Below are 24,581 nucleotides of genomic sequence, written 5' to 3' on the forward strand. Positions count from 1 at the left end.
TGTTTCTGGAAACTCCGGAGACCTTTTCTCTGATTGGTTTCCTCAGTCCCCTGTGTCGGGGAGTCCTACTCTCCAAGCAGAAGGCAGTTTTCCAACTTCTCTCTCTGCCCTGTGATGTCACAGACAAACACACAGGCCCATTTTAGAGTTATCCTTTGGGGAACACATTTGGGCTTTGTAAAGACAAGTAGTGTGTTGGCTTCAACATACCTGTAGAAGCTGCTTACAGATGGTACATTCCTTAGAGGAAGAAACAGGGTATCTTGAAGATTGTGGTTGCATGTCAAAGCATACTGTTGTTACTTACATTGTACATTTATCTTTGGTAGTTTTGAGGGCTGTCTTAAGCCGCCCCATCCCCCGCCCATTTAGTGCTACCACTGAAAATAATGGCGAAGATTTTGACTGGCAATAGTAATACATATTCCTGAGTTTTGGTTGAAATGTGAACAGAGCTATACCTACGTCTTGTTTATTCTTTCACCTTCGTCTGGCCTGGGAAACGTAAGGACCTGACGTCTCCTATTCTCCTGGCTGTGATCGTCAGTTTCCTTCTCTTCCACTGGGGACTCACATTTAGTAATGGCCACCATAAAGGTCCAAAGAAACATCAAATCCTAAAGAGCAGGAAACCTGAGTCCCTGTAGACTCTAGTATGATTTCTTCATAGCTTCCAAGAAGCTCCAGGATGCCACCAATCTCACTATCTTCTCTCTCAAGTGGGAATTCCATATGGGGTTATTCATATGCCCAATGCCTGGCTATGAGCAGTGGGCCCAGAAGTAGCAGCATCGGGTACGTGCACCATAGTTTCAGTTGCTACTTTCATTGCGTTCATTTTGTCTCTCGGTATCTAGCTCTTTTTATCTCTTCTGGAATTTTCATTCCTATAAACAGCACAATGCATTAATCCCTGATAATAAGTACAATTTATAAAGACTTAAAAGGGGAATGTTCTGGGATCGTGCAAATATGGCCATCCTCATGTTCTTCATACACTTTGCAATTATGTATTTATGTACCCTGAGTTCTAAGAAAATGTAAGATCGTTTACAAAAACTACATAAAAATAACATAATCCTTTAACTGGAAATAGATGAGATGAGAAGGCCAAGGAGATACAAGAACAGATATATAATGAGGTTGGCCCACAAAATGTATACACGTGCTCACAGTGGACCACTGACTCCATTTTAAATTTTCTAGCAGCCAACCCAAGGAGAAAATTATGATTAGTTTTGTGATTCACAATGTCCAAATTACTAAACCCAGCCGGTTCTTTAGGAAACATCCAATTCTTTTTAATGTATCTATAAGGCCAGAGAGAAAATTTCCAGGATATGTTCATAAAAAGTACCGTGAACGATGTGTTCAACAAAATCATTACAGTAAACACAGAAGCTGTACCTCAGGAAATACTTTTAAAAAGGATACCATGCTTCCAAAGAACAATTCCGTCAAAGTCTTTTTTTTTTTTTTTTTTTTTTTTTTTCCCCCGGTACGCGGGCCTCTCACTGTTGTGGCCTCTCCTGTTGCGGAGCACAGGCTCCGGACGCACAGGCTCAGCGGCCATGGCTCACGGGCCCAGCCGCTCCACGGCACGTGGGATCTTCCCGGACCGGGGCACGAACCCGCGTCCCCTGCATCGGCAGGTGGACTCTCAACCACTGCGCCACCAGGGAAGCCCCAGTCAAAGCCCTTTGAACAGTGAGTAGCAGAGGGCAGTGTGGCAGGACTCAATAATGCCGCCTCGGATGGTGGAAGTTAGGCCCAAAATAGATTTTAAAGTATCCTGACAATTGGATGGAGAGACAGTCCTCCATGACCTTGATTTCCTTTGACCAAGTCTTTGGCAGACATTGGCCAGCAGAGAGATTGAGGATGTGCTTCTTGCCTAGTACTTATCCTACCGTTATCCCGTGTTACGGAAGACAAACCATTTGTTTCCACATTTCTGCAAGTTAAAGATAATAAGATTGACTTCCTTTCTTGAACACTAGGGAATCTAACATGAAGAAGACCGGAAATGGTACTCTGTTCACTCTCCATCCACAGTGATTTGAGAGAGCATCTTCAGTTCCCTTTCTCCAAAGAGTGGAGCCAAGGTTTTCCTCTCTTTTTGTTTGGGCTTTTTCTGTGCTGCCATTGCTGTTTCTAAGCTGTGGACTTTCTCAGCTCCAAGCGTAGCATCTGTGAAGCAAAAAGAAAACCCAGGGAACTCACCCTTGTGTTGTTCCGTGGATCCCAAGGTCCCAAGTTAGTGTTCCTTCTTCTTTCCACCTTCCAGAGTCTTCTTTTGGGTTTGTTGATGTATAGTGTTCAGGTTTGGGGTGGACTTAATACGAAGAACAGGGGAAAACACATCTTCTACATCTTTCTGGAAGCAGCAGTTTTCAGTTCTATTTTAATTTCAACATTGACTTTGTATTTATATTGAGGCATTGGGAGGCAGAGCATACATCCTAGATACAGACGTTTGGCCTCCTTTCCTAGGCCTGGCCTTCATTATGTTTCTTCTTACTGTTTTGCTTTAGTACATTAAGACTGAGTGCTTCAACTGAAAGCACTGAGTGCTTCAACTGAGAGATAAATAACAGAGATTAAAGGGAGCTCAAATGCAGCTTATTTAGCTATATTCTCACATTCAAAGACCTTGAATGGATGACTAGGTTTTCTGTTTATTGAACAAACCTAAGAGATTTTTTTTTTTTTTTTGCAGCTTCCTTAAATCACTGTTCTAGTGTATAATGCAGATAAGTCTGAAACCCCTACGCTTTCCAGAGTGCTTCCAGAAATACTTTTCTTCCATCTTAAGACCTGTTTCCGATTTTTATTTATTTATGGTGAGCTTGATGGTAATATTCTTATGAAATACATGGGGAAATTTCCTGAGTTTTCTATTTTGGAGAACATATCTACCCACTCCCATCCTTCTAAAGACTTTTTTTCCTTTCAGTCCCCAAGTTCTGGGTCATCATAAGACACGATGAGACCATTTTGAATACTCACCTTTAATAATATACAGTATTTTCGTATTTTATGAATTTTCATAGCTGGCCGGGCTCTGCAAAGCATCCCAAGTTCTTTCTCATGATTCCCCAGGAAAGTTCTGAGTCTGACTGCTCTTTCCTCCTTTTCTTTTCTCTTTTTTTCCCTTCTCTCTGGAGCAATTTTGAATCTTAGCACCAGCTGTGGGCCAGATTTCTGTTTGCCTTCTGTGTCACTTTGATCCTTATGTCCACAACTTATCTTTTTTTGTGAAGTGCCCTTTTGAGTCACTTTCTAATTTTTCTGCTGGGTTCCTGTTCCGTTGATTTGTAGATGTTCCTTATATATTCTGGATACAATGCCTTTAGTAGTCATTTATGTTACCGAGATTTTGAGGCTATCCTACTCGCTCTCATTTGATGACTAGAAGTTTAAAATTTTTGTCTAGTCAAACTTATCTTTTACTTTGCAGTCAATACTGTTCTCAGTTCTACTTTAACAATTTTCTCTATTCCAAATTCATGAAGATGCTCTTCTATATTATCTTTTGAAAGTTTTTTGGGTCTCCAGTTTTATCGACATGGAATTTATTTTTTTGATGAAGTGAGGTTAGGATTAATTTTCTTTTTCATTTTTTCCTATGAGTATCCAGTTGTCACAATATCATTTGTTGAAAAGACCATCCTTTTTATAATATTCTGTGACATCATCTTTGATATAAATTGTCTATTGGTCTATCTCTATCATATATATGTATATGTAAAATAGAAGTAGCATGGATATAGCATAATTTGTTTTATCAGTCTTCTATTGATGAACATTTAGTTTGTTTCTTTTTTTTTTTTTTTTGTGGTATGCGGGCCTCTCGCTGTTGTGGCCTCTCCCGTTGCGGAGCACAGGCTCCGGGTGCACAGGCTCAGTGGCCATGGCTCACGGGCCCAGCCTCTCCGCGGCACATGGGATCTTCCCAGACTGGGGCACGAACCCGTGTCCCCTGCATTGGCAGGCGGATTCTCAACCACTGCGCCACCAGGGAAGCCCAGTTTGTTTCCATTTTTTAATGCTATGAACAATAATGAACTACATTTCACATATATTTTGTGACATATATGTTGTGTAATTGGACAGTATTTGATAATATAAATTATTTCATTCCATAGGATAAATAAATAGTAATGGCTATCATTATACATCATTTGTACTTGTGCAAACATTTCTATAGTTTTATAGAAATTAATTTTTTCTACAGTAAAACAAACTCTTTTTAAAGCTCTCATACAAAACTGAACAAGGGAAAAAATCAAGACTGTCTTAAATATTGCAAATTGCCTGAAAGTTACTCGGCTTTGAGTGACTTTACTGTATATTAAACATTATTGAGACAATTGTAGTGGATTAGTGCTGTGCTACTCAAAGCACTCAAAGCCTGGCTAATGGACCAGCAAAATCACTGGAACACCTGGAGCATGTTGGAAATGCAGATTCTCAAGCCCTTCCCCAGCCTATTGGATTAGAATGTGCATCTTAACAAGGTCCCTGACAATTTAACAAGATCCTCCAATGCATATGAAGTTTGAGAAGCAATGTTTTAGTACATGATGTAAAACAAGATGAAGACTCTTTTTTAAAAAATGAGAACAAGTTCCACCGTAGTGTCACATGAATATCTATGACCTTTGTAATATTTGTAGAGACTGTGAAAATCAGAATTGCAATTGAATTGGCTACTAATTGTGAAACCTTAATAAGCTAAAATAATATATTACTTTATAAAACGCTCATTTTCCGAAAGCACATTCACTTTATCTCTTTAAGTGTACAGTATAATCTTCTAATGCTGTAAAGGTAGGGATTGTTATACCTGTTATACTGAGGCTTAGAAAGGTTATGTGACTCCAAAATTACAATGCTCCCAAGTTTCGTGGTCTTGTCTCAGGGCATTTTGCCTCAAACTCTAATAATATTGGCAAGAAGAGAAATAGTCAAAAGCCATGTAATCGATGCCAGTTACTTAAATGGAGCTTTGGGAAAGGATGAATAATCTAAATTCAAACTTCGCTCATCTTTCTTCACCATGGTTAATGTGGACTCAAAATATTAGCTGGAATTTAATTTTTCTTACCTTGCCTTATTTACATGTAGTAGAAGTAACAAAAATAGGAAGCCAAAAAAAAAAAAAAAAATGACAAACAGGCAATTCACAACCTATACTAACCCCTGTATCCTTGGAAGTTGGTTTCTGATATATGTGTTAAGACTCCATTCCTGGCCCCATGTTCTAACGCTACTGTTCCATATGTGTGTGTTCTGATGGATGCTAGGTCTGTGGATGCTGTTAGGTGAGACAGATTAGATATATAAGTGCTTCACCTGGTTCGATGCAACTTGACTCAACTACCTGCTGGAGGGAGGGAGTCACAGGTGGCCAGAGAGGAGCTTTTGACATGAATTGATCCTCTCATTCAAGTTCAGGTCTGAGCTAATCAGAGCACGCTTCATGACTGTTTATCTTCAGTGTGTCTTGTTTGGCATAAGGGACCCTGGGCATCTTACCCAAATGTTGCCCGGTAGTCGAGTCATGTGTGAGGAGATCCTGGTAGCACAGCTGTAAAAATAGCTGTTTAATGCTTTAGCAAACCTTTCTCTCTTTTTTCCTTTGCATTTCCAGTTGCCAGGATCTTCAAAAGGAGATTTCCCTCCTCCAGGAGCAGATCTCTCACCTGCAGTTTGTGATTCACTCCCAGCATCAGAACCTGCGCAGTGTCATCCAGGAGGTCAGATTAATCACGTGTGTTTCTCTGGTAGCTGGTATGTTCACAGTGAGAAGACCCAATACGTGTGGCTTGCCTGGACTCTACGAGCACTGAGATTCTTCTCCCCATCGACATTTCCTTTTTATCCCCACGTGACAAGGCTCTCTTTTCAGTGACCTCTGTTGCCTCTATGCCGACACCTGTGATGTTCTCAACGAAGATATTTGGGAAATTGTGTTTGCTCTTTAGATGTTTTGGTGGTTTTTTTAAAGTGTTCTGAGCCAGATAATGCACACTGTTCTTTAGCAGATTTTGTCGATTAAGAGATTCAGCCCTTTCTTGAAGAAGAAATTATGTTTTCTTTTTTTTTTTTTTTTTTTTTTTTTTGTGCTAGGCGGGCCTCTCACTGCTGTGGCCTCTCCCGTTGCGGAGCACAGGCTCCGGACGCGCAGGCCCAGCGGCCATGGCTCACAGGCCCAGCTGCTCCGCGGCATGTGGGATATTCCCAGACCGGGGCACGAACCCATGTTCCCTGCATCGGCAGGCGGGCTCTCAACCACTGTGCCACCAGGGAAGCCCGAAATGATCTGTTTTCATAACCTCATAAGTGGTTAATTTACATAGAGGGTGTGTTAGCACAGGGTTGTACCCTGGCCCTTCTTTGCTGGGAACATCTTGGCAGGTGAAAGAGAAGAGGTCATCGTGATGGTAGCCAGATGGGTGGTGAATTGCATACTCATACCGTTTATGTCAAGATTTGTATTGATCTGGTTTAGGAATCTGCTTTAGACTTAAAACCAGAACTTCATCCATTCTCTTTTTTTAAAAACTACCTAATATTTGTTTCTAAAAGGAGCCCTTCCAAATAACTCAAATGCCTTCTTGACATAAATGTAACATTCATGCTTGCTGTGGTAGGACCTCACCAAACAGCCAGAGAATTGAGTCATAGCACTTGAGAGTCAGGGAGGACAGAGGGGGCATCCCATGTCCTCATTTTACAGATGAGAAAACTGAGGCCCACAGTAGTTAAGTGATAGAGCTAGCCTTGGAATCCACGTGTTTCTTCTCTTCTGGCAGCATCCTGGATATCACCCCACATCCCCCAATCCCACGTTGCCTCTTAATAGATGCTTTTCTTCCAAAGCAAAGTGGGCTCACCTTAACATGCTGCTGGTTGACCAGATGTCTGCTGCAGGGAGCTTCCCTATGCCAGACCACAGTCTTGCATCATGTCTGCTGGCCTCTGCCTATGCAGGATGAAAATGTTAGGTGGCTGAGACACATAACAAGGACCAGTGTTGCTTCCCACAGGGTGCACTCCTGCTGAGTTTGGTTTAAACAGGTTTTCTAAAGATTCAAGTGTTTAATTGCACTGTCAGTGTGCTCTCATCCCCAGGTGCCAATTTGTCCTGTTATTTTCTGTAGCCTGCTGAGTCCGCTAATGCTTGGGATTTAATTTTGTTGATCTGATAAACATTACTTGACCACGGAAACCTGTACAATTTCTGACTTAAGGAACTATTCTCTGTTGCCTGACAAGATTTTTGCATGTTGTGTTTCGTAAATCTTAGATGGAAGGCTTAAAAAATAATTTAAAAGAACAAGATAAAAGAATTGAAGATCTGAAAGAAAAAGTTAACCTACTTGAAGCCCAGGTAAGGAGGGAATCTGTTCTATATTTCAGTATGAATGTGAGTGTGTGTGAGTTCAGTATATCTGTGAGCCTGTGTATGAATGTGTCCTGTGTGTGTGTGAGCGCTTGTGTGCGATGGTGTGCCAGTGGGACACTGTGTCCAAGTATGTCTGTATGTGAATGTGTGTGTCTGTGTGATTGTGTGTGACTGTGTCTATCTATGTGTATGTGTGAGGACATGCATGTGTCTCTATGTGGGTATGAATGTCTTTTTGTGAGTGTGTGTGTGCATCTTCTATGTACAAGAATTATAGCTTTGTGGGGGAGGTACTCTTAATAATTATTAAAATATTAAGTATTAAACATAATTTTATGTTATTAAATTATTAATATTAAATATTATTAAATAATTATTGAAAGTTTATTCAAATGTTCCAGAATACTTTCTCTACTGGGGAGACCAGTGATACTATCTCTCGATGTGGACTTGAGTTAGAAGCTTGGTCAAGGCCACTCTTGCGTGAACTCAGCTCTAGCCAGATAGCCGGGTTTGCTGTCTCCTGTCTTTGTTTCTTTCCCCCGTCCTGAGATGTCCTATTCCTCCTCTTTCTCCATCCATATCTATCAGGGCATCCAAGCTTTGCCTCAGGGCTCACCTACTTCAAGAAACCAATTGAAATTTTCTTATGTTTCAGTGTTTTAAAACTTATCATAATACACTGTGATAAGATGTGCTTTACTCCTGCCCACTCCTCCCCGCCTTGACTGGGGAAGCCCTTTGCAGGCGTTCAGCTGCAGTCCTAGGCTGGTGGTACCCCTACCTCACAGGAAGTATAGAGAAGCCCTGTGGTGATTGGAGCACCTGATGACCCCCCGGTGTCTCCAGCCCAGCTCTGCCTTGTGCTCAGTGTCACCCCTTCTGTCTCTGTTGAATAGCTCATCACGGACTGCGTAGACCTGTTCACCTTTTCTACTTCATCCCTCAGCACCGTGACTTCTCTGTGTGTCACGTTGTCCTGTCCTGTGGAGTACAGAGATGCTCTGTCTTCCATGGAAACCCGCTCATCTTTTGGAGCTGTTCTCTTCCCCAGGACAGACCAGAGAGGAGCTCCATGATCGGACTCCCAGCACACGCCTCACCATTCTTTCCACCACCACATTCTTTCTGCTTTCCTCAAACAGAAGAAAAAAATCATAATAACATAAAGAGGTTGTAAATATTTTGCAACTTAAGTTTTTTTTTTTTGTGGTACGCGGGCCTCTCACTGTTGTAGCCTCTCCTGTCGCGGAGCACAGGCTCTGGACGCGCAGGCTCAGCGGCCATGGCTCACGGGCCCAGCCGCTGCGCGGCACGTGGGATCTTCCCGGACCGGGGCACGAACCCGTGTCCTCTGCATCGGCAGGCGGACTCTCAACCACTGCGCCAGCAGGGAAGCCCGCAACTTAAGTTTTGTAACCATCCCCCTGTTTTGCCGTTTCTACCTTCCTGGGACCACTGTTCTCTTGATTTTAGAGGGTAAGCTCATCGCATCTTGGGTTTTCCTTAGATTCTCACCTAAGTAAGATGTAAATTGGTTAGTTTACATCAGGTGATGTGATTTATGTCGCATTAGAGCCCCTTCCTCCTAAGAAATGTCTTTAAAGGCATTTCCTCCCAACTTTTCTTATGTAGTGGCCTTTTGACAAATGTTACTTAATAAAATATTTTTCTTATAATATTTTAATAACTATTTTTTCTTTTTTTACATAACTAACATACGGTCATTCATCCCATGCAAATTAGGAAATATGGATGAGCAAATATAATAAGAAAACCACTCAAACATACCATCCAAGGGCAATTATTCAGCACAGTTGGTATATCTCTATTTCTGTGGGAATTTTGTGCCTGTTACATACTTGTGTGTATATATTAGAGATACAGACTATATATGGCATCATTTTATCATGTTTTTAAACTTCTATTTGTTTCATCAATTTTTTCGTATCACTAGTTATGTAAGTCTGTAAATACTTTTTGAGTGGCTATTATGGTGTAGGCACTAAGTTTGGATAAACAATGTTGAACACAATAGACATGAGCCCTGGTCTCTGGAATTTACTAACTGGTGAGGGAAACAGATACAAATAAATTAATATGTAACTAATAATATCTTGGAAAGGTTCTGCAGGAAAAGGACAAAATACTCTGGGCGATAATACCTGGATGAAGGAATGTATATGGACCATTTAGATTGGTGGGTGGGAACAATCTCTCTAAGAAAATGAATTTCAATATGACCTTTGTTGAAAACTGGGTGGTAGGGCATGTCAGGTAGCCAGAAAGGAGGCCATTGTGGGTGCTTCTAATCTAAAAGAGCTGTATATAGCGTAGGATGACATTGGAAAGGTAGGAAGGTGCTAGATCATAAAAAGCCTTTAGGCCATGCTGAGCTCTCTTTTTCTCTATAGAACAGTATACAAGGAGGTCTTTGCTTACCAGGCAAATAAAATTTACATTATCTTTTTAAAGAGCCTCCAAGGTTTCCACTGTATTGCTATGAAATAATTTAGTTAACTTAATCCCTGCTGTTGGATTGTTTTACAGTAGAGCTTTTGTAAACAGCAATGAATTCAACAGACTTTTCCAAACATTACTGATTATTTGTATAATTACTTCCTCTCTTAAGATACATTTTTAGAAGTTGAATTGGTAACTCGAAGGCTCTCCATTTTTAAGATTGTTGGTCTGTGTTCTCTGAATTTCCATGTCTGCTGGATCGGACATCTCCCTCAGCGGCCACAGCCTTGCCTGCAGCTGCCTCTGCTCTTGCTGTTGACTCTTTACTCACTTTCAGTCTTTCAGTTCTGCCATTTCTGATCTGCTAATAGCCCTCTCTTTTCCTCTTTATTATTAAGGGATTTCAATATTTTAAAATCCTTTGGTATCATCCTAATGAAATCTAAGAAAGTAGAGATGAATAACACACGTGCTCAGATTCCTATTTTGAGCCGGAATTCTCATTGAGATCCAAGTTTATCTGTAATTCAAGGCACCGTGTAAGGTAGGGATCTAATTTTTTAGTTGTCTCACTTTATTGAGCAGTCTGGTCTTCCTTCATGAATTTGAAATGCCGATATATCCTAGACTAAATTTTTATGCTGGAAATCTGTTCCAATGGTGTATCTGCCTATTTGGCTCCAATGCCCTACTGCTTTAATTATCATACATCTGTAATACATTTTAATTGGAGAGATTGTTGTCTTTCTCAGATCTTTCATTATGGTCCTAGGCTCTGGTCATGTCTAATTAAGTGTTAGCACTCATCACAGAGTCAGGGCATCAATGGTGCTACTGCTTCTAATTCGATCTTATATTTTTAGTTGTGTCTCTATTTATATCATCCCCAAAGCTAATTTTATTGTCCTAAGTAAACTGGCAACTTAACCTATATACTACATTATATAATTGGCCTTTTGGTGTAATAGTTAGACCAGAATAATGTATTGCTTCCATTTCACTGCTTCTATATCCCCAAATTTAGCAAATAATTGCAGAGTAGCCACTCAGTGTGATAGGAGGAAGCAATAGATTGTGTTCCCCTCATGGAAACTTTTTGGTTGGATGCAGTCTGCCCACGTTGATGGGACAGCATCTCTCAGTACTGCCTAAGATTCTCTGTATGAAGTTGATTCAAACTACTATTTTCTAACATTCTCTCTTATTTAAAAAAAGTCTTCAGATAATAGCAGTATTGATGAATGTCTTTTATGACCTCAAAATTTATTGTCTTCAGTAGATAAATCATTTCCTTCACTGTAGGGAATGTTACAATGCCCTCTCCAGCTTTAAAAAGCCCGGCCAAGCCACATTAGTTTATTTAGCAAATAGTTTTGTGTGTTTATGATGTACCAGGAAATGTTCTAAGTGGTAGGTACATTGTATGAACAGGACACACTGTCCTGACTTCATCTAGCTTTATTTTAATTGAAGATACATACAGTAAATACATTAACAAGTAAGTACACAACTTAATTAGGGAGGGGTAACTGCTCCGAGAAGAGTAAAACAATGCGACAGTTATAAAGTGATGGGAGTCAGGAAGAGCATCTCTGAGCCTGTGATCTTGGACCAGGTACCTGATTTAGTAAGTGCTTGAGCTGGAGTGAACCTGTTTCTAGTCTAGCCCTAGTCAATGCTTCGTTATGAAGATCTTATACTGGGAGGACATATGCAGGGGTGTACTATCTCGCACACAACCTTAGGGCTATCCTATTTTGAAATAACAGTGTGAGCTGATTCAGTTTGTGAAAAATTGGTCACCGGAGCTGAACAACCCTTTTAAAGACATCAACTTTCTAAACCATACAGACAGCACAGTTTTCTCATCCATAATAAACAACGCATCTCTTTTAAGGCATGCTACACACTTCATTTTGTTTAATCTTTAAAGCTACTCTGGGAGGAAGGTATTATTTATTCCCTCAGGGATTAAACTGAGATTCAGAGAAGTTAAGACACTTGTTCAAAATGACTCGGCTGCATGTGAGTCTTCCTGACTTAGAAGCACATGCTTTTCATCCCCCAATATCTACTTATCTGGGTGATCAAATAAGTGTGTGTATGTGCAGATATGCGTTGTGTCAATATACACACAGTTGTATTTAAAAATGATATATATTTCTATATATTTAGAAACGAACAGATATAATGTTAAATTTGCAGGATCATTTGAATGTATTTTAGCCATTGTCACAGTTACTACATTAAGTGTTTTTCTGTTTTCCAGTTTTTTGACTCATGGAAATGAATACTTTTTTCTGTGTATTCTTTTCTATCCTACCAAGGACTTCCCCCCGTCCTCCACAGGGGATAAAATTCACTCATCTAACTCTGTCCTTTTTTTTTTCTTTTCAATCTTTCAGGATTTTAAACCTCTTTTAAGTATCACCAGAAAATTTCTGCTTAACTCTGCCAAAATTATTTACTTTTCTTTCTACTTTGGCATATCTTTCATCATCTTAATTTACAGCTCTGAAATTCATCTCACATTTCACACATTTCTAACTTCTTCACTAATGACATGCTCATATGAAAATGCATCTTCAGAAATTACTCCATTTTCTAGACTTTGAAGAGTATCCTACTTTATGTAATCACCATCATCCCTAAAATTTAATTTACTTCCAAGAGCATGTTGCTAGAAGTTTAAGTATGCAAAAATTAGGTTCTTTTGGAAAACTGTATCAGTGAACTATCCTTGGGTAAAGTCATAATGGTGGACTTACTCTGGTCATTGATTTGTAATTTTGTAAACTAATGATGAAAACTCATGCATTTGGTTGTTCTAGTTAAAGAAAAGCAAATGAAAGCCCATGAATCAAAAATAAAGACCTAAATCCAGTAGATGAAATAAATCATCACAGAAGTTGAAATATATGAAAATAAAGACAGTCTAAGCTGATAACTCTTATGCTTCTGCATTGTTTGGAAGGCAACAACTTGGGAAAGTAGGAGTTTATTTTGGAAAAACTCCAAATAGCTTGTACATACTTGTCCAGCCACAAAAAATATTTTTATTCCAATGCTTGTTGTCATCATGATATTGTGTTTCAAGTTGTACTTCATAACTTGTAAAGTACTGTACAGAGAGGAGTTTTTCTTAGCCACGTACTTGGCCCTGATATATGCCTGCACTTGTTTGGAGTGTATATTCGATATATCTCCATTATACAAGGAACATCTATATCATCAAGTTGTCAAATCTGAAGTACATTTCCTGAGTGAGACTTAAGTGCTTAACTCTTGAAATATCACAGTGAAATGATTCATGTGTGAAGACTTTTTCTCCATCTTTTAGTTATTATTCCGTGTAGATGTCGAGGGATAAGAAGGTACAAAATTCACATCTTGTCTCTGCTTTCCTTAGTTCAGTAGTTCTTCATCTTAACTGTACATTAGTATCACCTGTGAAGTTTTGAAAATTCCTGAACCTAGGCTACAACCAAATTAAATGGAAACTTTGGGGGTAGGACCCAGGCATCACTAGATTGTAAATCTCCCAGGTAATTCCAGTATACAACCAATATTTAAAACTACTCTGGTCCAGTGGCTCTCCGATGTGAGCAGACATCAGAATCATCTGATGAACATCTTAAAACACATCACCCGGCCACCCTGGGTTTCTGGTCCAATGGCTTGGTTAGGAATTGAGGATTTGTAGTTCTAATAAGTTCCCAGGGGGTGTTCAGATTGTTGATTCCAGGACTACACTTTAAGAACTGTGCCTTCATCTTTTTTCTCTCCCTTTTTTCCACCTAACCCGTTTCACCTTGTCTTCAAGGTCCAGGTTAAACGTCCTTGTGTAGGAAAATTATTCTAGTCACACTGATTTCTGTTTATACCTTTGAATTACTGGCTGCCTTATGGCATCTCTTGAATCGCATTTAATTTATTTAATTTTTTAATGGTCACATGTTTATCACCTCCACCATACGGTGCATCCTGTGTACTAAAAGGGAAGATACTATCCTTTCTTGTGCTATCTCACATTTCCTCTGCTCCTGGTATGGTGCTGCAGACATGGCAGGGACTAAATAACTGGTTGTATTGCGGGGGGCTGGATGTTTGGGGTAGATTCATTGTTGATTAATTCCCTGACAGTTTGCTGTCTTCTCTTTCCTATATATCATACCTGGAATCCTTTCAGAAATCACTGAATCTCTTTAGCTCCTGGGGTCCACCGATTGCTTATTTGTAATATAAGGAGGCTGGGCGAATTCCTCTGGTCACAGAAAAATAACATCTTGCAGGGAAAAGAGCATGAGTTTTGGAGTCAGACAGGCCTGCATAAAGCCTACACATTTGCAGACCCATGCTGCATATACTACCTGTGGGTCATTGGAGGCAAGGTTCCTCATCAATTTGAGTTTTGCCAGCCTTATTTCTTTCACGTACATAACAATGAAAGTTACTCCTCAGAGATGAGTTTATATCGAAGAAAAGAATGTCTGGAAAACACCAGGCAAAAGTCTTGACATTTGCTAGGTACTCAGAATGATTAACTCTTTTTCTTCCATCAAAATTCTGGTGTCTATTTCCCAAAACCATGCATTCTGGTGCTGGCTTACTCCAAACCCAGCAGATGGAGTCTTACAAAATAACTTTTAAACTTCAATTATATGACTTTTTAAGTCCTTTGTTTCCTACAAGGGAAGGGAGCTGGTGTGTTGCTGTTCTTTGAAAGCCATGGCTCCTCTTCTGCCTTCCTCCCACGGTTACCTTTCAGGCCCAGAACTTTCTGTACAGATGTATCCTTGAAAGATTTCTAGCCTGCCCGTGCAGCCAACTGGCAAGTCAACCTTGGCCATGAGTCTTTGCTGGAAAGTCTCACTTTCCAGATCTGTAAAAAGAAATTGTTTGGCTTGGCTGCCTTGTAGAGAAAGTATAGTCTCTGGACTGGGAGGCCCTGACTTTGTGGGGTTTTTTTCTTTCACTTTTTCTTTTTATTAATTTTTATTGGAGTATAGTTGCTTTACAATGTTGTGTTAGTTTCTAATGTACAGCAAAGTGAATCAGCTATACTTATACACATATCCCCTCTTTTTGGGATTTCCTTCCCCTTTATCGGAGGACCTGACTTTGAATCTTGAGTTCTGCCCTGAACAAGATGTTGGGCACTTAAACTCTTTGGACCTCAGTTTTTAGATATAATAATGGTCCTTGGACTAGAAAGTCATAACCAACTGCCTTTCAGTCTTAAAATCTGTGCCAGGCACCGAGCTGAGTAGTTTACGTACTTCTATTTCATTTCAGAACCTGTGAAGAAGGGACTATGATCATATCTGTTAATACAGATGAGGAAATTAGGCACAGAGAGGATAAGTAAACGAAATGAGGTCACACAGCTAGCAAGTGGTTGTGCTAGGATTTGTACCTGAAAACGTAAACGCTTTCCCTTCCTGTTATTAGCCATTGTATTATCTCCCAGAATTCCAAGGTGCTTCCAGATTTAAAATATTATGGTCATATGATATCTGTTTCTTCCACCTTATATATGGTAGTCAGGACCACTACTACTAGAGATGAAGAAACTGAGGCTTCGATGAGAAAATTGAGGCTAAGGAAGCCGTGAACCAAAAGAACAGATGGTGCCTATTTTCATGGTTTCTAATCAAGAGATTGCACAAGAAAGACAAATGTGTAATAAATATCGTGAGTGTCTTTCAAAAGGTTCTTTCATAGAGTTCTTTCATGAAGTTCTTCGCATCTGTCCATATAAAAGAAACTGTAAATTGAAACAGAGAGTTCAGCTGTTGAATTTCAGAGGCTAAGTCAGAATACTAAATTTGAATCCCTTGGTAAATTATGCATTTTTCAAGGAGTGTTTGTATTTTCGGAAGTAATATTTGGGGACGCGCAACTGGCTACGTTCTGTGTTCTGATACAGTGACTGGAACAACAGACTTACTGCTAAGGAGGGATGTAGATGGTGGGTCGTCCAGAAACACTAAGCACACGGCTAGTAAATGTGCAAACACACATGTGATCTCTGCACGATTTTTGTTTTCTATTTCAGAACAAAGAACTAAAAACCAAAGTGGCACTTTGGTATGAGATTCCTAGGCCGAAGTTATCCAAGGCTGTCTCCACAAGGTAAGGCCTCTCTTCCCCCACCGCCATCTGCCTTCACGACTCCTGTTGAACACAGCTGACATTTATACCACTTGAGAAATTATCCATTCAATTAATACTTATGTAACCACGTGTTGACGGTCTGTCTCCCAGTTCCTTGAGAGTGGGAACTCTATTAATCTTGTTAACCACTGAATCCTTGAAGCCTGATATATGAATACTTACTTTATGAGTAAATGAGTGAACAAATTTAGATATCTTTTTTCCTCTTCTTTGGCATAAAACAAGCCCAGTCTTGGCTTCAACACTTAATCCTAACAGTACAGATGATGTCCTCCACCATCCTTGTTCCTCCATTGCTCCTATTTTCTGTGTCACCGATGGACATTTTAATCATAAATCATGTGTATTTATTTAAGTTTCCATGTCTGTCTCTCAAGTCGATTGTGAATGTCAAGAGGGCAGGAATAGTTCCTTGTTTGTCACTTTATTTCTTGCATCGTTAAGGACAAGTGTCTTCAACAACTACCTAATAACGAATGAATGAAGCAATGATAATGACCCCTAAAGCAATGGAAATAATAGTTGAAACCATCAAATCACTTTCTAATGTTGACAGAATCAGAAGTGACAGGTTTGTAAAAAAAAAAAAAAAAAAAAGACTTCTGTGCTCAAGTCTCATTTCCATAAAATTCCATGAAATTATCACTTAAAAGAAAACATAGTCTGTAATTACATGAATCATTTAGAAAGTGATTTAAAACTTCCTGTTCTAGCAACTTTTGAATTTCCAGCCTAGTCTCTCTAGGGCCGAAACCCATTTTCTGAAACTCTCTTCTGCACAGTGCCTGACGTGGAGAATCAGGTCACCTGTGATTAGCCCCAGTCTAGGGATTCAAGTAGATCTTTCTCCCTCTTCAAGACACCCTGCAACCATGCTTCACTTTGCTAATGATGTATGTAATTAGAGACTAGAGATGAAGCATTGTGCATCAAGTTTTCTAAAATCTTTGGGCCCCCAGAGGCTAAGTCATTAACTTTTTGGCCAATAGCCCTGCAATGTCGAATAAAGAAAAATTAAGCCCAAGAAGTATTAAAAGAGGAAGTGAAATGCCCACATTTCAGAAGCAGTAAGAGAAGCAGACACTTCCGAGCAGGAAGAGATGAAGAGTTTAGAATAGAAAGGGAAGCATGACTTTCCAAGGAAAGGGAGGATGGTTGATTTTAGCTCCTTTACCAGATACGTCCTCTTGGGGTAGTGGGGCATCATGGCCAATCTCAGCTGTTTTGGCCCTGGAGGGAATGGAGCCAGCGTGGAACAGAGGAAGGAGCAACACGTGCTCTCCGTGTTGTACTGGCTCCAGTATTGCGTGATGAGACTCAGGCTGGTACAGAGGGGATGAGTTTGAGAGAATGACTTCTACGGCCAGTTCTTTAGCTGCAGTTCATTATTAAAGGTAGTTTTAAAGACTTTTTTTCTCCTTATGACTGAGGAAAGGTCAAATGGGAAATTTTCCTAGTTGAAATAGGGAAACTGGAATGAATATGCCCTCTGTTTCATGATTTTGGTAGAAATTCCAATAGTAATGATATATCTATAATGGTAGGTCTCATGTTTGCAAAATGAAATCTGACCAATTGGCCGTTTGAGAATGTAAGTGGTAGTATGGTTTGGTAAGTCTAGGTTCACCAACGTAGAATGGAATTATAACAGTCAGGAGGAATTAGAGTGTAAAAGTAGCCATTGATGCAAAGAAAAACAAGCATCACATGTATTTAAAAATTAATCTTGGCAAATCTCTTAAATCACTCATAAAATAGAATTCTTTCAGTCAGTACAAAAATCTCCAAAAAAAACAAAACAAAGGTTTTTTTCCCCAAGCATTAGAATGTATAGATGTTTCTTAAGTTGAACACCAAAGAAATGGTTTGCTGGATATTAAGGATCAGGTTGTTAGAAAACAGCAACAATAAAACACATATATACATATATGTGTACATATGTGTACACACACATATTGATGTGTGCGTGTGTATATTTGTGTGTGTATACGTATTTTTGAAACTAGACTCACAGAGTGAGAAGTTTAGCCTATGAGAAACCCACAGAACTAAAACGTCCCGACAGACAGTCGATCTGTGTATCCCATCTCCAAGTCACTCTGGTGCATGTCTTCACTGAGTAGAAGGGCAGACACACTCTCACTCTTCCTCACTCCTGTCCTTTTACAACCAGATGCATTTACCTAAGTCAATGCATCCATAACATGCTTCTACTGTGCCCCATGGGGAATTAGAATCAATCAATTAACCATCATCAATTCGGTTAAAGCAATTAGTTCAGACTTGGTAGTACAGAAGTAGTGGAGATGGTAATGAAGGTGGTACAGCAGTTATATCAGTAAAGCTTTCTGTGCCCGATTTTGATCATTGTGTGGTCTTTTCTACAGTGAATTGAAGACTGAAGGCATGACCCCATATTTGATGTTGGTTAGGCTACGGAAATGAGCCACCTGGCTGAAGATCTGAATGAGAAAGATCACTACCTGCGTCTTATTTACTCCTTGAAACACAGTCTAAATTTACATATTAAAACTGCTCAATGCCAGTATTTAATGGAATGTATTGTATTTAATGTATACATCAATAACTTTGCAGGAAGATGATATTTCAGAAAATCAAACCAACATATATTCAAAGAAAGGAACTCTTTCTTCAAAACTTACTAATGGATGAAGAGACCAGATGCTTTCCCATGATGGAAGATGAATTTTGCTTTAAACTTAAAAAAGAAAAAAATGAATTTTTTTTTTTTTTTGGCAGATTTTTGCTGAAGGGACTGGTTAAGGTTGTCAACTTTGACCTTTTGATAGTGGTTTTTATGTACAGTCATCCCTAGGTATCCACAGGAGCTTGGTTCCAAGAGCCCCCTCGGGTACCAAAATCCATGCGGATGCTCAGTGCCGTATATAAAATAGCAGAGTGCAGTTGGCCCTCTGTATCCATGGTTTCCAAATCCATGGATTCAACCAGTCATCAGTGTGGAACCTGCAGGTACAGAGGGCTGACTGTGCATAAATATAAGGAAGAATATACAGGAATGCTTCCTTTTACTGTGCTTCACAGACTCTCTGGTTTTTTTTACAAATTGAAGGTTTGTGGCAACCTTGCATTGTCAGATGATGGTTAGCAGTTTTTGGCAATAAAGCGTTTTTAAATTAAGGTATGTATATATATATATATTTAGATATAATGCTATTGCACACTTAACAGGCTACCATATAGTGTAAACATGACTTTTAGATTCACTGGGAAACCAGAAATTTCATGTGACTCGCTTTATTGTGATATTTTCTTTAGTTTGGTGCTCTGGTGCTGAACCTGCGATATCTGTGTGTGTGTGTGAATAAATGATATATTTTAAAGTTGACTTTTGGATAATAAGAAATATCTTACCATGATATAAATTCATCTCCTAACCCATGGTTAGTGGGAGAGTTATTCTCTACTGAATTAAGGGCAGAAAAAGGAGTAGATTCTTTTTAGCTAATTCCCCAAACCATACAACCCTCCAAAGTCGAGAATTCTGGCTGCTTCACAACAACTTAGGAGGCTGTTATTTTTCAGCTAGGATTGAACTTTGGTTGCTAGAGGCAACCCACACATCAGCACAAAGAAATACACTTTGTGATTCTGCCTTTGTGACTGATTTTCTTTTTGATCTTTGTGAATATTATCTAAGTAAAATGTTTAGGGAAAAGAATAGAACACAGTGCTGTTAGCTCATGCCTCCCTAAAAAGGTATTCATTATGGGTTCAAAGGAACAGTGGCTGTTGTCTGCAGCCAGGAGGAATCTGAATTCATGAACTTGGAATTGTATGTCTAGTGATTTTATGAAAGTGACTTAAATTTTGATACATGCATTCATTACAGGAGGAATTTGTGATTGCTATAAGTAAAAGAAAACTCTAACGTGTAGGAATACAAACATACTGACACTCAGGAAAGCAGAACACACTTCAGCTAAAGGCATAATGGGAGACCTTTGTCATCCGAAAAGGTGAATTACCTGTAGGCTTTTTGATCATTCTCTTTGGTGTATAACTCTAAACATTTTCTCAGGAAAGATGCTTCATGCCTTTCAAGGTGGAATGTGAAACATCTGTATGATCTACGAAATATTTAAAGGTATTTACAAATGAGTTGAAGTAATATCTTTCTAAATTCAGCAAAGTACTGTCATCCTTGCAATGTTGCATAACTGTGTGAGTTTCATACTTCTTGTTTTTATTGCTATGTAGTTTTTAAGGTGTAGTTATCTAATAACATTTAGGACACAGTCACCCTATGCCAGGAACAATTCTAAGTACTTCACCTGTATTACTTTCTTTAATCCTCCCAAGAACCCTCAGAAATAGGTCATATTATTATCCCTATTCTTCAGAGGAGGATACTGTCATTGATTAAGTAATTTTCCTAACTGCTGACTATGGAGCGAACATTTGAACCTTGGACTTGGCTATTGATACTCCTACCTGGTGGTCTGAGATACCTCCCAGCTATAGAAATGTCTCTCTCTTTGCTACTTTAACAAACACAGCTTTTTTGTTGGCTTTCTGCACCACACTGTGGATGACAGTCAGAAACAACACTTACTAATCAGGTAAATATTTTTTACCTGAGATGAGTTGGCCTTTCACTGTTGGTCTACCCTCGTGAGTACTTAGTACAGAAAAGCTTCCTGCTAAAAATCTGCTAATTTTACCTTTATTATTCATGCCTTTATGCCACATTGAAGATTTTTGGAAATGCATTACCTGACACATGTGTAGGGGTGTTGGGATCATGACTTCTGCTTTAAGCATCTGCAGTGTGGTCGGAGATTTCACCTTTCACTTAGAGATCACTTAGGTTCCTCTTATACCCCAGCCATCATGCTGGGTTGTCATAAATGTGAGCTTTTGGAATGGACCCATCTAACTGACCTAACAACCTGGATGATTTCCATTAGAATAAAGTATTTTCAAATCAAAAATGCAAGGACACTGTTGAATTTTATTTGGGTTTCACTATATTCATTTTGAACACAGAAGTACAGTTCAATGTAATACAGGCAGGACCTGCTCATGTGGTCCACAGCTTCACTTTGGGATGGTGTTTGGATCTCTTGAGAATAAGAATAAGCAGCTTCAGAAGCCTAAAAAGATCTGAACTCTTCAAATACAAAAGTATTGTTTTACTAACATCAGTAGATCATTTATATGTCATGAATGGATTATTTCCCATCTCCTCATCGTTTCGGCTTCATCATTTGAATTCTTTCTTTAAATAAACATTTCTGAGTGATAAAAAAATCATTACAATGGAGAATGAAATTTAGTAGTCTAAAAGTAGTACCACACAGAAAATACAAAAACAAAAACCTCAATTGTAGTCAAAGTATTTGTACTTATAATTATACTAATTAAAATGTTGGATAAGAAGGTCTGAGATGGGCTATGAAGTAACTACATGGAGGTGGGAAATGAAAAGGAACTTAGTTTCACTTTGACTACATATATTGTTACAAATTACCATTAAGAAATGTTTCAACAATTGGCATAATATATACCATTTTAATAATTGCTTATGATATGCCTTAAAATAAAGTTGATGCCATATTTTATGGGTTTTGTTTCTTTTTACATTAAAATTATTATGCATAAATGAATTAAGTAGCTGTTATTTGACTGTTAATGACGATATAAACCCATAATAAATAGTTTTTGTCAGTGAGCAGATATTTAGATAGCTCCTTGAATTTTTCTCCTAATTTTCTGTGAATCCAAATTAACAGCAAAAGTAATCTATTATGTTTTTATTCTAAATTTGAAAAAAATGGTAGCATTATAAAATTAAGAACACACAAACACTTTATCAAATTCTTTCATACTGCTTCACTTTGAAAATTCTTACCTGACCTGAAATCTTCTGATCTGAAAATAATTATAGAATCTTCATCAATATCAGAGTAGGGATCCAATCTACCAATAACTAAGAATTCTTTAAACAAATATCATAAACATTATAATTCCTTTCCTACATCTCTTCCTTCATATTGAAATATAACTCAACAATAAAAATAAACCACAAATATTACAACAATGGATAAATATCTATTACACTTGAAAAAATCCAGAAGAAAAACAGAGGATATAGCATATTATTTTATGGGGACAGAGAGCACATCAGTTTGGGGACAGGAGTAGAGGGAGAGAGTGAGAAGGAGTACAGGGAAACATTAGGAAGTAATAGCATGTTCAGTTTGTTGATAATGGTCATATTTTCGTGGGTATGTTTCATGACAAAAAAATCAATAAATTGTACAATTTAAACATTTAGTTCAATAAAGTAGTAAAAAAAAATTTAAGTTAACACTGTTATTCTACAATCCACCTAGTTCGTTTCTCACACAAGATTCATTCATTTCTTCTTTCACCAAATATTTATTGGGGCTCTCTGTTTGCCAGGCACTGTTCCAGATGCCAAGGCGACAGCACTGGGGAAGAGAAGAGGTGCATTTGGCAGGGAAGAAAGAAAAGGAGGGGAAAATCTCTACCTTCATGGAAATATCTTCCAATGATGAGGGACAAATGAACTCAGGGAAGTCCTATGGACTATGAAGAAAAGTGGAGCAGAACGTAGGGATAGGGAGTTACCAGGGGTGAAAGGCTGTGGCAGCAATTTTTATTTGACTGATAATTGAAACTAAACTGTGTATAGATTGGTCAGTTAAATAGGATACTGATTTTAAATAAGACCTCTCTCTTTGAAGCTAATATTTAAGCAAAGATAGGAAGAATGCTAGGGAAGTGACTGGAAGGAGATGTTTTTTGGTGGGAGAGGGGTCCAGGCAGAGGCAAGGACAAGTGCATGAGTCCCTAGGGACAGGCAGGCCAGGTGTATTCCGGAGTAGCCAGGACATCAGCTGCACGGGCATGTGAAGAATAAGCCCCAGTGCTGTCTAAATTATTTTCCATGCAGCGTATTCCTTCACATTTCCATTGTATAAGTCATCCTTTTTTTTTAGTTTAGTAAGTTATCCTTCAAGTTCTTTTTGGACTTCCTAGTGGTGGTAAGCTAATGATTTTCAGGAATCTGTATCTCCATCCCCTCCTTTGCCCGTGTTTCCCCGACATACTGAGCAAGCTTATGGTTCATTTGAGAAGTGTTGTTTTGACCTACCCTGTTGGCCTAGAGGACTCACGCAGAACTGCGTGAAGACTTCCCTTGGAAGTCAAGGGAGGGGAAGGGGGTCCCATGAGGCTGGTAATATGGATTCCTAATCCAATGTGTTAACTAACATGATGCCAAGTTGCTCCTCCTGGTTGGTTTTTTCATGAGAGTGAATGAACTCATGATGTAAGTTTCTCTAGGGAATCAATCAAAGAGATTGAAATCTACTGCTTTTTTTTTTTTTTAAACCTTTTGGTTGAAGGTTTAACAAAGAGAGTCTTTTTTGAAGAGAGTCTTTCTCTCAGAGACCTACAGAAGTGGTCCAAAGTGATGATAATGTCAAAAATCTGATTCCTATCACAAAATTTTACTATTACTTACAATATAGCCTCAGTCAAATTATAATTAGTGTGTTGGCCTCCTAAACCATAATGCAAGTCCCCTAAATGAGTTTCTAACAGAAGAGCAATGCTCACACTCTTATTACAGCTATTCTTTCTCCACAAGTAGTAATCCATATTAGAAATGAAAGTTTTCTTGGTATAGAGAACTGGGATCATACAAATACCTTACATACAGTTTGAAAAAGAGAAATCCTACCATTACAAGATGGTCTTATTTTTTCCTCAATAGGGGGCATGTTATGACTATTTTTACACCCTATAAACCATTAGGAAAAGCAAGTCTCTACTGACTTGTCTTGAATTATTTAAGATGAATCCAGGAGGCAAAAAAGATTCTGCCTGTGTGAAACAGCATTACCGCCACCGTGGAGTAAAGTTGAGAGAATGGTGCCAAGGATTTATTTGCTTGCAGTGGGAGAGTTGTTTATCTTTAAATTAAAAGCTCATCATTATCTTGGCAAAGCCTATCTAAGTAACATATGGAGGAAGAACAACTCTGGGAACAAGGCAGCCTTTGCAAATGAACATTTAAGAGGAAGTTGTATGGTTGTGGTCTTGAATTGGCCTTGAACATTGGTCCTGTCACCAGTCTGTAACTAAAGGAGATACTACCACCCGCCTCAGCATTTTATCGTGGTGAAGAAATAGGTTATGATACATTGAGATGTTGACATACCATGGACTACTGTAACATGCTAACGGCTAACTTTATAAATGTATCATTTAAAATTATTAGAAAAGGTCCCTTGAAAATTCCAGCTTTTAAACAAATAATAAATTAGAAAGTGTAGAGAGATGGATAAAAACCACTCGGCCAAATCCCAATCACTTCTTTCCTAGTTCTTGATGGATGTCACTTTTAATGGGATACAATTCCCATACTGATACTGATTTAATGTTCTCCATCCACCATTCATTCAACTTCAGCACAGAAATAAGATTGCTTTGAATATACAAAACAATTGATAAA

General features: G+C 38.8%; 1 protein-coding gene across 2 annotated transcripts in view; it reads left to right on the forward strand.

Moving 5' to 3' along the window:
* The window catches only part of CCDC68 (coiled-coil domain containing 68), a 52,918-nt gene extending 31,263 nt beyond the window's left edge, over window positions 1–21,655 (forward strand). Inside the window, exons 8-11 of one of the 2 annotated variants that reach the window (XM_067014642.1) lie at window positions 5,657–5,762; window positions 7,316–7,399; window positions 15,936–16,012; window positions 18,442–21,650. In XM_067014642.1, the coding sequence (XP_066870743.1) occupies window positions 5,657–5,762; window positions 7,316–7,399; window positions 15,936–16,012; window positions 18,442–18,499 (325 nt within the window). In that variant the 3' untranslated portion in view covers window positions 18,500–21,650. Of the gene's footprint in view, window positions 1–5,656; window positions 5,763–7,315; window positions 7,400–15,935; window positions 16,013–18,441 lie in introns of both variants that reach the window. The other variant, XM_059039946.2, reaches the window with a different exon arrangement.
* The last annotated feature ends 2,926 nt before the right edge of the window (window positions 21,656–24,581 follow it).

This window comes from Kogia breviceps, chromosome 15, assembly GCF_026419965.1.
Source record: "Kogia breviceps isolate mKogBre1 chromosome 15, mKogBre1 haplotype 1, whole genome shotgun sequence".
Taxonomy (NCBI): domain Eukaryota; kingdom Metazoa; phylum Chordata; class Mammalia; order Artiodactyla; family Physeteridae; genus Kogia; species Kogia breviceps.